At 40.2% G+C, this 12,701-nt stretch overlaps 1 protein-coding gene across 1 annotated transcript in view; it reads right to left on the bottom strand.

Moving 5' to 3' along the window:
* Positions 1–2,964: 2,964 nt before the first annotated feature.
* The window catches only part of cplx1 (complexin 1), a 46,229-nt gene continuing 36,492 nt past the window's right edge, over positions 2,965–12,701 (bottom strand). The window contains exons 2-3 of the mRNA XM_087799121.1: positions 10,982–11,157; positions 2,965–8,130 (exon numbers count right to left, since the gene is read on the bottom strand). Of these exons, the coding sequence (XP_087655247.1) occupies positions 7,936–8,130; positions 10,982–11,157 (371 nt within the window). The 3' untranslated portion in view covers positions 2,965–7,935. The remainder of the gene's footprint in view (positions 8,131–10,981; positions 11,158–12,701) is intronic.

The raw sequence follows: 12,701 nt of genomic DNA on the forward strand, positions 1-12,701 counted from the left end.
AGTTAAAGACAAAAAATGTTAGTTCATTTTAATGTAGCGTCTTCATCTTCGTCCAAAAAAGACACATAAAAACCTCCAAGTACCTCCATACTGATCGTCTGTAATGTCCATCTTGTACTGAAGCCTCAAATTGTTCAGAAAAACTGTGTGTTTGTAGCGGACGCTGCTAGGGTAGCTGCTAAGCTAGCTTCATCTTTTTCCAAAAAGACACTTAAAAACATCCAAATACCTCTATACTACTCGTCCGTCACGTCCCTCGTGGGTTAAAGCCTCGAATTGTTCAGAAAAAACTTAAACAAGTCTATATTTTAAGTTTGTTTTTAGCAGATGCTGCTAGGCTAGCTGCTAAGCTAGCTTCATCTTTGTCCAAAAAGACACTTAAAACATCCAAATACCTCCATACTGCTCGTCTGTAACCTCCCTCTTGTAGCCTCAAATTGTTCAGAAAAAAGCTTAAACAAGTCTATATTTTACGTGTGTTTTTATCAGATGCTGCTAGGCTAGCTTCATCTTTGTCCAATAATACACTTAAAAACACCCAAATATCTCAATACTGCTCGTCTGTAACGTCCATCTTGTAAGTAAGTAAGTAAGTAATTTTTATTTATAGAGCGCTTTTCCAGACCAGGGTCACAAAGCGCTTAAACAATCAAAACAATATTCAATAAAGTATATACTTTAAAGATCAAGATAATACTGAGAACACAACAGGAGTTCCAGAAAATCAAGTATTGAAGCCTCGACGAGAAATTGTTCTAAAAGAAATTATATTAGTCTGTAAGTCTTTTTGTAGTCTTACCTCCCGCTCCAAGTCTTTCTTCATTGAAACACAATGCAGGTGCCAGTGTATGTTCAAGACTTAGGCTGCTAGCCTAGCTGCTTTTGCTAAAAAAAAACACCTTAAAATATAGATTTGTTGAATTAATTCCGGAACAATTCCTCGTGTCGAGGCTTCAATACAAGATGAACGTTACAGACGAGCAGTATGGAGGTGTTTGGATGATATTAAGTGTCATTTTAGAGGAAAATTAAAGCTTTGAATTTAGAATTTAAAATTATTATTTTTTTTAATTTAAAAAGGGAATTTAAAGACAAGTATGTGTTTAGATGTTTTTAAGTGTCTTTTTGGACGAAGATGAAGACGAAGACAACTGAGCTCCAGTCGCTACATTAAAATGAACAAACATTTTTGTCTATAACACTAAAAAAATAACAGATTATTCTGAAAATAATCCCGACCCTTAGTCGACATGAGGGTGAACTATCACTTTAAAATCTGTTGATCTGATACATTTACTGATTTTTTTTCGGTTGGTAACAAGAACCTGGTTAAACCTGGTCGATACATTGAGAAACTCATCCACTCAAGTGTTTCTGATTCCTTGATTTAGTAGGACGTGTGACTCATGAGTTAATGTTCAAAGAAGGGTGGAAGGTGGGAAGACGATGGTCTGCAGGTCCGAGGCGTGACCGCAGAAAGAGGCGATTGAGATGAATCGACGTGGATCGGCAGGATCCGTGGACCCCCGCAGGATCCGTGGACCCCCGCAGCCTCGTTGGTGTTGAAAGAGCACCGGAGCAGCAGAGGCGGCCTCGGCCCATGAATGCTAATGGAATTGATTTATAGCTCTGCTTCCTGTGGGGAGAGAGAGAGACGTATACGGGCGAGCGAGGGCGCAGATCCTCGTGCTGCTCGACATCTTTACAGATGTACGTGATGGAAAGAAGCATGGATCAAACTGGGAAGACATTTTTAACTTTTTTCATTTTAATTTGCTTTCAGGAAAGTATAGGAACATGTTTTACTCTTTTTCTTTTCATCACCCACAAATCGACTTCAGGATTTCTATTTTTGCACATTTTAGTACTTAATTATATTATTGATACTTTCAAAAATGTTGCTTTGCTTTAAGAAATATTTTTATTTGAATTTGCTTACAGGAATTTGTTCACATATTTCATTCTCCTTTTTTTACACAAATTTAATTCCTACATTTTTGCAACATATTTTACTTTTTTACTTTGTCATATTTTGACTTTATTTTGTTTTACACAAATTAGATTTTATTAGATGAGATAGAATTTGATCTATTTATATAAATATGTTATATTATTGGTACTTTCAAATAATTTGCTTTGCTAAATTAGCTTATTTTCTCATATTTCAATCTTAATTTTCTTTTTGGAATGCATTAACTTGTTTTATTCCTTTTTTCCCCTTTTTACCCAAATTAAATTTCATTTTTTTGCGACATTTTTAGTACCTTTATTATTAATTTCCGCTGTCATATTTCGACTTTCATTTGTTTTACACAAATATATAATTAGATTAAATGAGATAAGATAGACTTTATTATATTTTATATATTTGTATAAATCAATAAAAAGTCAATAAATAATATTAAAATGTCACATAAAAAAATGTAATTGAGGAATTTAATTTAGGGGAAAAAAGGAAAATAATGTGTCACAATTATTAATTAATTAAAATATAGATCATTTAATTCTGTACTTGACAAAAAAAACTCTTGGATCTTACATATGTTTCCTTGTTACCAGAGAAGGTTGATATACAAACATTGTTTTAAATTGAAACAGAGCTGCTGCCTTCAAAGCAGGAATATGTTTTATTTATGGTGTATTTTTCCAAATGCCACGTCTGCGCTGCAGCATCGCTGTGAGAGCCGGTTGATATTTGAAGAGCCGACATTTACAGAAACCCTCAATCAGCATTCAAATCGTGGCTTCTGTTGAAGTCTGTGTTCTCTTATTTCTTAAACCCCCCTCAGAGGCACAAACACAGTTGTGGGAGAAGCAAACCCAGTGGAGTTGCTGAAGGTTTTATTGCGGGGTCGAAGTGAAGAGGCGGAGACTTCCCCGTCTTCAATAACCTCCTCAAGCTCTCGTGCAAATACCGAGCTTTGATCCGACTTGAGATCCCGACACAAGACACGAACGCCAAACTATATGAAATCACTTTATTCTCAGAGTGTGCGGTGATTCCATTTTTGCAGGAAAGTTACAAATATCGGTCTAAATCGGCATGCAGTGAGGCTAACGGGTGGTAACACAGACAGGACACGAGACGCTAATATCCACAACCTTGCCTACGTCGCACACCACGGAGCATGCATACACTTTTGTCAACAGAGAGAGAGAGAGGTGGGAGAGCAGGGAGGGGAGAAAGGTGAGAAGATTTTGCCGTACAAAACAAATTCACCGATTTTATCTTCTTCATACAAAAAAATCACCAAAAAGACGTCGACGAGAACGGAAACACCACACGAGAGTATCTTCTCAACGACGACAGGAAACAGAGTTGACGGTTACATTCAATCACATCAAATATCCACAAAGTTCAGGCAGTTTTTCGTGATTGGCTGGAATGAAGTTTGCTCGTACTAAATATTGATCACGACTTCGGCAGTGGGTTTCAGGCAGTGGTTTTGAGCACAATAGATCGACGGGATGATGAGCTGTGGAACTCTACCTAAAGTTAAGAAAAGAATATTGAGACGCCGATGGTGACGGACAAAGACGGGGAAGGTAGGTATTGAAGATGGACTAGTATTAAAGAGGAACGTCCCTCTACCTAGTCTCGTCTGCTCGCCCTAAGGAGACGAACTTCAGAGACGAGGGCAAGGAATGTCCATCTTTTCACCAAAGGACCGGACGGCACCTTGTAAAGTTGACCTCTTTTTTGGCTTTGATCGATGTGTGAATTGAATCTATTGCCAGGATACTAGGGAAGCAGGCGGTGGTATTCGCGAGGCGCATGCGATGCAACTGTTTCATCACAAGTTTCTTCATCCGCATGAAAGACTTTAAGGTGTACTAAGACAAGTGATGTCGACACTGGAAAAAAAGGCCCAACAGGCATCTATGTGGAAGGCAAGTTGTTTGCTTTAAACCTGGATAAAGGTAACTTTCAACCTGCCAGGGTACTACCGTGTTGTCCCTTTCATATCCTGTGTAAACATGTAGGGTACTATGTTGCCTACCATCTCTGTTGCAGGGCTTACATTTGGCCATCTGCAGTACTAAGGTTTATCCAAGTATGCAACTAAGTATGACACATGATCAGGCTGTTCAAAGACCAATTTGTGATTTTGGAAGACAAGCCAATAACCTCAACTATCCAGGCAGCTTTAAAAAGCCAACCACCCTCCACCCAATTGTGTCTCACCTCAAATTAGCAGCGATCGCTGTTGCCAACCTCTACCCACCTGAACTCTAGTGTGCAAATTAATCCTTCCATAAGGCGAGAGAACTGTGAAAAGACTCAAAAGTAAATCTTCAGTACCTGAGGATTTCTAAACGATAGTTAACAGAAAAAAAAAGAATGACGACTCTTTGGCTTGATCGAATCAGTGACCAGGGAAGGTTTTCGTGGATGTGAAGAAATGCACCGACGGTTGCTACTTTTGACAACATTCCAGCCAAGGCAGTTTACATTTGAGGAACATGCTTGAAGGTCAGATGACTGAGTGAATATATTTGAATTTTAGCACATAAAACATTTGTCTAATACAAGGAAGACAATGCTAGCAGGACAACCATCCGCTAACTAGGAAGGGGGCAGTCGTTCGGTCACAGTGGACCCAAAGTACAGTAGCAGTATCACGAAGGATGGCAGTGTCTGAGCAAAAGAGAGAGAGCAAGAGAAAGGACTTGCCTGGAGGAAGAGAGGAAGAGATTAGCGGATGGTTAAGGACGGAGATTCAAGGAGGACGAGGCTACACCAGATGGATTTCTCGCCTTGATTGGTTGGACTGGTGTGTATGTAATGGCTGGCAATGGGGTAAAGGGAGGAAGCGGCAGAAGGAACTCTGATTTGGCAAGTTCGAGGGGGATTGGCAGGAGGTTTTGGGGGTCTGTGGTGAAAGATCCGCAATTAAGCTGATTGATTAGAGACGGGGAGGAATGACTGGGTTGCATTGCCTTGGTAGCCAGAGGGCCTTGTGGGTAAAACGGCTTATGCCAGTGTGAACCGTGGTAGAAGGGTGAACCAGAGGGCACACAGGTGCAGGAGACAACAAGTGGAATTAGGTGGAGGATGAAAAAACAACAAGATAATGTCTAATTTGAGCAGATAGGTGCTCCAGAAGACGTAGGGAACAAGCAGGAAGTGAGGCTAATTTTCAAATGTGTTCCCCGTAACCAGAGCCTTACGCAATGACACGATGTTTGCGTCGGAGCTAACTGGCCGGGGCGATGTCGATGGAAGCTCTTGTCGGCACGTAGCTGCGACAAAGGCAGTTCATTATTACGTCGGGTTTCAACGTTAATCTAAACCTTTTAACCCCTAATAATCTAAACGGATAAAACATCGATTGTTAGTGAATTAATTTAGTATTAGTAAAGCGTCGAACGCGGAAGACAAGCCTTTTTCTAAAAGCACAATTGATTTCATAAGATGGCGCTACCATGGCATTGTGCGTTAGCATCTAGCTAGCATCTAGTAACATTAAAACTAGTGTACGACATCCTGCTTTTTACTCAAATCCACAATATGTTTGTAGATTCTTTAGAATCCATGATACAACAAGTTTCCATGTTGCCAGGGAAGTCTAGTGGAATGTTAGAATCATTTGGAATGTTTCTATTACAAAAGACAGTAAAAGGAAATTAAAGTAAAAAGGCGAGTTTATCCTCATTAGACCATGTTGTGCCATTTTAATGTAAATCTGGACTCAGTAAACATTTAAGGAACCTTGGAATTCCCTCGTTATTTCAATACATTTGTGATGTCACGTAAACCCTGCTGACTGTGATTCCGAACACCGTCTGTGCTCGACATTTTAAATGAGAGACTTTTAAGACACGCAACAAATCGTCCCACCTTCCCCCTTTTTTTTTTAAATGTTTTTTTGTTGTTTTTTTGTTAGTTGGACCGACAAAGGCTTCACCACAGAGAAGCACGTTACTGGGAATAATCTCAACACACAGGAATGTAGATTGTCTGTCGTTGCTGATTCGGGACGTGACTCCCATCAGGGGAACTGACGGACTCGGGGGTTCAGGGGAATAAACTTCATATCCAACATTATATTGCACTATTGCCACTGTCTGCTCACAAGTGTCTGTGAAGTTGTATCGTTTTTCTTTGTGTACAAAAATGGTAAAAACTATGACATAAATAAAAATCAACGACCTCGATGAAAACATGCTTCTGCACACTTCATGACTTTCAAATTTCACCACAACTATTTATGGGAAGACGGCAATCCGAAATACCCCAAAATTCTTGGTTCAATTTCCGGATCATGTTTTGTGTAACCAATATAACAATGCTAATGTGTTAGCATTTCAAATGACATTAGCCATTTCGATATTCATTGAAACTGCTCAACAATCCCCATTGTTGCAATTATAATTAAAGTTGCTATCAAAAATATATAGCTTAGCTAATGCTAGCATATCCTCACAGAGTTTCAGCGCAATTTGCTAAGCTAAATTCAAAATGCCAAAGTAATCTACCTGAATATGTAAATGCTGAGCTAGCAAGCAAGCTAGCTAGCAAAACATTTATCAGCTTTTTATTTTAACATTTCTTTGCTAAAATATAGTTTTCAAAAATAATTGTGTTTTTGACATTTGAATTAATTACTTGCGATAAAAATTCTGTCAATTTCAAAAGACTTAATAATTTCAAATGATTCAGTTACGTCGTGAGCTAGCTTGATTCAATTTCTCCGCTGTTGGCGTTTGAAAGTCGTGAAGGGTAGAGTTAGCAACTCAACGGTCGAACGTGTAAACTATCACTTTAAATTATTCTCCAAACGACATTTGGTCAGTTGGAGATACTTTTCTCCTCGTGGAAGAACATTTTAGACACGAACGTCAATCTTTGTCTTTCACTGTACATGGACAGGTAAAAATGGAAAACAGGTTATTGCCTCAAATATTGAACATATTTAGCGTCACGAGGATGAATGATGAGTCACCGCACGTTATTTAACTGCATGCTTCGAAATTATAGTGTTAAAAATATAGAATTGTTCAGTTGTTTGTACCAGCGACTGTTTTTTTTGGAAGCGTACGGCATTTACAGGTCAAGTTTTTCAAAAGTATATACATTCTGCCACTGAAAAGATAGCAATGCTAATTCAATTAGCTTCATTGTTGGTTAATTGTTAGCATCAAGCGAAGTGTTAGCATCGCTGATTGTTTAAATAGTTTGAACTGAACGATTGAAAACTTTTAAGATCCTCATAAAATGTAATAAAATATAATGAAAATAAAGTAATACAATAAAGAAATTAAATCATATAAATCAAGTGGTTTTAATGTGTTCAACCTTCATAGCATTTTTTGAGCAATAGCATTTCAGTAGCTTTTTAAAATTCAGCGTAAAAACAACCTGAAAACTTCTCGAATAAATGGGATACGCTTCTGCACGGTCGGACAATCACGAAGCCAACATAAGAGACAGCTGATGGACGTGACTCCTCACAACAGATAAATAAAATGTTCGTATATACACCGCGTGTATCAAAGATAACAAAACCAAAATTCTTGATATGATTTGGATCGTTTTCTTTAAAAATATGGCTTATACTCTTGTTATATGTCATATTTCACTCGTATATATTTATATATTTACTACAACCCCAGACTATTTACAGAGAAAGCAAAAGGGTGGATGATGGTGAGATCAGCAGCAGATCAGATTGGCCTTGAAGTCAAAGACGCGCTCTCTGGGTGTCTTGATGACTTTTTCTTTTTTAAACGAGGTTATAATTGCGGGATTATCTGAGTAGATGATCCGTGAGATTATAACAACTCTCCGAAGATCAAATCTAATTTGAATCAGGAATGAAATGACGTGCAGATCCGGCACGATCAGGATGGAGGGTGAGGGGTGAGTCGAGGTCGGGGGGTGGGGAGCGGGGTCTTTTCGGGCGAAAACGTTGATCTCGCTCGAACATTTTGTTACTTTTTATTGAACATATCCATGAGCGGGGCCGGGATGAACTTCATGACCGTGTCCACGATGCTCTCCTCTTCCTCCTCGTCGCCGCAGCCCGTGGGAACGGCTTTCTTTGGACGAGTCAGGCTGCCCTCGGACGCCTGCTCCATCGCCGCCGCCGCCTCCGCCTCCTTCTCCTCCTTCTTCTTGATGCCGTACTGTTGGGAGAAGGTGATGAACGTCAGTTGAGACAAGGTCTCTGGACCTCAACAGTCAACCGAGTTGAACACGCATTCTACAAAGTACACCCACTGATGACTTGTTTTGTTCTCCCCTGCAACTTGTCTTCTATCCCTCTGACAAGAGTCTTCTTCTCTCAGTATTTTCAGCCCCATTCTGACCATCGTGGCTCAGCAGAAACTTTTAAAGTCTTTCCTTCAAACGCATCAGGTTGACCCTACCTAGGTAACCCTTTTCCAGTAGCCCTACTTCACTCCACTCCACCCACTTTTTTGTGTTTCCACCTGCTCCGCTTTGTAACCTAGCAAGCTGAGTTGGTTCTTAAAAGGTTATGTTCACAACTGCTGGCCACTGATTGGTCGGAGAGTGATGTCACTGAAGGGTCAGCAGTGGGACTCGAAACACAAGAGAGAATCCATACTTATAAGGGTTGCAAGGGACTGGAGCCTATCCCAGTTTCTTCGAGCAAGAGGCAGGGGACACCCTGGACAGGACGCCAGTCTGCCGCAGGGCACACAAAGACATACAACTATTCAAGTACACACTCATACCTACGGACAATTTCCCCAAGTTCCCCAATGAACCTCTATGTTTTTGGACTGTGGGAAGAAACCGGAGTAAACCCGAGCAACACGGGGTGAACATACAAACTCTTCACATAAAGTCATCTCCCCCAACTGGGAAGTGAATCTGCAACCTTCTTGCTGTGAGTCTATGTCGTGCTAACCGCCGTGTGCCCCCACACGAAATAAATCCGCCTAAAAAGAACTATGTGAGTCTGAAAAGTTATTCCATGGTCTAAGGACGAGGTCAAGACCCTTTTGTGGTTTGGTAAGTAAACTATCGCCTTAAATTTTCATGAAGCTATGTTACCAGGACCCGCCCACCGCGAGTATGCAGCAGAAACACAACAGAGTAGAGTCGAGTAGAGCTGGATCTGTGTAGTAGAAAAGCACCACGACTATCCAAAACACCCCCGCTATTCCATACCTCTGCTGCTGACGATGTTTTTTTGTCACGACTGTGTCAAACTCTGTCTAGGCAACAGTACCTCTGTCCGCCTGCCACCACCTACTACACACTAGCCCCGGCGAACCCCCACCAACCATCAACACCTGGATCACCTTCATCACTGGAACCACTTCAAAGTAGTCCCTCTGGTCTTGATGGAGTCTATGGCTTCCTTCCTATGTCACGGGTCGCCCGGTACCACCTCTAGGTTCAGCAAGAGCCCCGTTTAAAATCCATACAAATTAATCACCTTTAACTTGTACCTTCGTTGGGATTTTCATAATCTTATGACAAGAAACACGAGAGTTATTAAAGACCGTATTACTAATGAAGAATGTTTTGAATTAGTCTTTAATTGTATCTCTCAGATGAAGGCTTTGATTAGATTCAAAATCTACAATCCGGGTTTGTTTGATGGATTTCTGCTCCAGATCTCCTTCTGCTCGTTTGTTTCCCATCGAGCCGCCTCGTCTCTCTCACTCTCCCTCTCGGAGTTTGTTCCGTAGGAAACGAAAGACTCGCGTCAGCCCCGCTTAGTCAGTCTCCTCTCACCATAATCAAACACTTTCTTCCCACTTTCTCGTCCTTCGTCGCTGAAGAAGCTTTGAGTTCAGCATCATTGTCTTCATCTAGAGAGAGAGAGAGTGTCGAGACCTCGGAGGGAGCAGAAGGAAAACATTCCGGACGAACCACGTCGGGTTGAAATGTCACCTCCAGCTGCAGATGCTTTGATCGTCTAACCAGAGGCATTAAAAATTCACGACCGGTGATTAAAGCTGCGTTCAGACGTCTAACAGACCAGGAAGTGTCCGTACACTGCAGACCGTGAGGCTTCCTGGTTCTTCAGAGGAACAAGAATGAATCATACGAAAACATGTTCCTGTTTGGCAAGTGCTGAAGCTCCAGAAAACAAAGGATAATTTATATTTATTTTAAAATAATCTAATACATTTTAATGCAGATATCCTGAATGTAGTAAATGCTTGAGACAGTGGACACCTCAGCTTAAAAAAAACAAAAAACGAACAATGCTAACCACTGCATCACTAGTGACGTTAGCAATGAAGCATTCTAGGAAACAATATTGTCATATGAAAGTTGACTTTTTTCAAGATATAAATAATGTTTTAAATGAGAAAAAAAGTAATGTTCTAAACATTCTTTACTCCAAATGGAATTACACCAAAATCTAACCCACAAAAGCATTTTTGGACAAGAAAAAAATCAAACTAAATTTTTTTTGACGTATTGCAGAGATGCTCCAGTATTTCCGATTTATACCATTTAAAAAATGTTTCCTGTCTATATTCTCTATATTCATCCATTTCTTTAGATTTACAACATTTCCTACAGCTGCCAATAACACATTTCTCTAACTTTTTCCTTTTGGTCGATTATAATAATTAATTCAGGATTAATTGTGATTAATTGCACATTTTAAATAATGATTTAAGTGTAAATGGCTGGTTTTGAAAAGCATAAGTGAATAGCAGAGATATCTAATGTTGGATAAGGTATAAATGTTTTTAATCTGGCTCAAGAAATCCAACAACTGGCCACAAAATGGCCCCCATGCCGGCTTTTGGGAATTCCTGGCACAACAAAGTGGTTTGGAGAAAGACTCTTCAGATAAGGCACAGTTGTACTTTTTGACTATTAATACAAATATTTCTTATCTGAGGTCTTAATGTGACATCATTACTCGCCACAGTCTTTTCCTACAATGCTTAAAATGAAATGCATATTGAAAATGAAGACTCGCTTTAATCCACTGCATGCAAATGTCGACACAGATTTCCTCCCCATGAGCACCCTCACCTTATCTCTGATGCCCTGTCGGATGTTTTCTCTCTCGGCTTCCATCTTTGCGTACTTGGCCTTCCTCTCCTCCTCCTGTTGCCTCAGCGCCTCTTGTCGCTCCTCCTCCTTCTTGGCGGCGTCGGGATCCTTCTCCTCCTCGCCGCCCAGCATCTTGCCCATGTCTTTGGTGGCCCCTGAGTCGGCAGAGAAGATGCGCGTTTAGATGCATGGAAAGAAAACTCCTCTTTCTTGGCGAGCAAATCAAAAGCTCTATTTGAGTCGGCAGCACTTTGGAGGGCCAAGAGTTTAAATAAACAAGCGGCAGAGACTAATCACCAGTGTCAACCAGAGTGTTGAGAGTTTCCTGCAGAGTGTACTTTCACTTTCACACTCGCTGGATGTGTGTTCCAGCTCCGGGGGCCTTAAACTCTTCTTTCCAGCTCAGTGGCTGGAAAGCAGCCAACGCTTTAGCGACCGAAACCCTGAACTCGCTCTCGACCCGGAGGAGAGAGAATTGATTTTAATGAGATCTGGACCTCCCGTGTCTCCTCTCGGACACTGGATTTGAAATGAGTCTTAAAAACTTACTCCGCCACGGAGGGGGGAGTGAGACGGTGAAATGTTTTTTCTCTTTTAAAAGTACCTGGATTCTTCAACGGCTTAAACCATTTGAACGCACTGATCAGGTTCTTATAAAATGAGTCAGGAGGAGGCGATGAAGAGAGTGAAGACAGGGTGGACTTTGAGTTATTGGTCGACATTATTTTTTTTCACAGACCAATCTACAGGTGAAACATACGACCTGCAAAATCCTTTTAGTGCAAAAAATACATCTCACCATAAAACTGAGGACAAGATATACTTTTTGTGTCTGCTTTATCTTTAGGTAAACTTGAAATAGTATCTTGACAAGCTGAGAGTCACATGTAATAAAACATCTTACCATAATAATTATTACCACAGAAATTAAACGTTTTATTTTCTCTTTCTCTGACTTTCTCTTGGACTTGGTATCAAATGCCTTGAGACGGCTTTTTGTCAGACTTGGAAAAAAAGGATAGTAATTGATGGTGATGTCATGTCAAAGCTTGAAGTATTTTATATCAAGCAGTTTTTCACCCATTTTTCATGTGCAGGTAGTTTGTTCACCTCAATTAAAAGTCTTTTAAAATGTTTTGCTCTTTGAATTTTGAACTTGTTTTCATTATTTTTTTTACCTTAAATGAATAGAGAAAAATGTGAATGTATGTCTTGATTAAATGGTTTTCCAATAGTTCTTTTTAGTAATCCTGATATTTACTTTATATTCATTTCCATTTTCACATTTTCTTACAGCTTGACGGTCCCTTGTGACCATCACAGTTTTTATTGTGGCCCTTTTAACTGCAACAATTTTTTTTATAGAGTCAAGAAGCCGAGGTAAACAAGTGAGAGATGAATAAATATACACATATATATGTGATAAGTATATCTTAGGGAACGGTTATTTTGTTGTGAGCAGCAATTCAGCTACAGTTAAAGTATAAAATGCAAATTGTTCTTTCTGTATCATTGTCTTGTTGCTGGTTTTGCTGACATCTTGATTGACAGCAGACGCAGCGATGTTCAGCTGTGAAGATGATTTTCATTCACACTCGCTCTCTGGCGCTCGGTTCAATACTCTCTGGTCCACAGTCGGAACGTTGAACTCCCTGCTGAATGCTAATTGAGATTGGACCGTCGACATCACGACGGATCG

This window comes from Callionymus lyra, chromosome 9, assembly GCF_982586985.1.
Source record: "Callionymus lyra chromosome 9, fCalLyr1.hap1.1, whole genome shotgun sequence".
Lineage (NCBI taxonomy): Eukaryota > Metazoa > Chordata > Actinopteri > Syngnathiformes > Callionymidae > Callionymus > Callionymus lyra.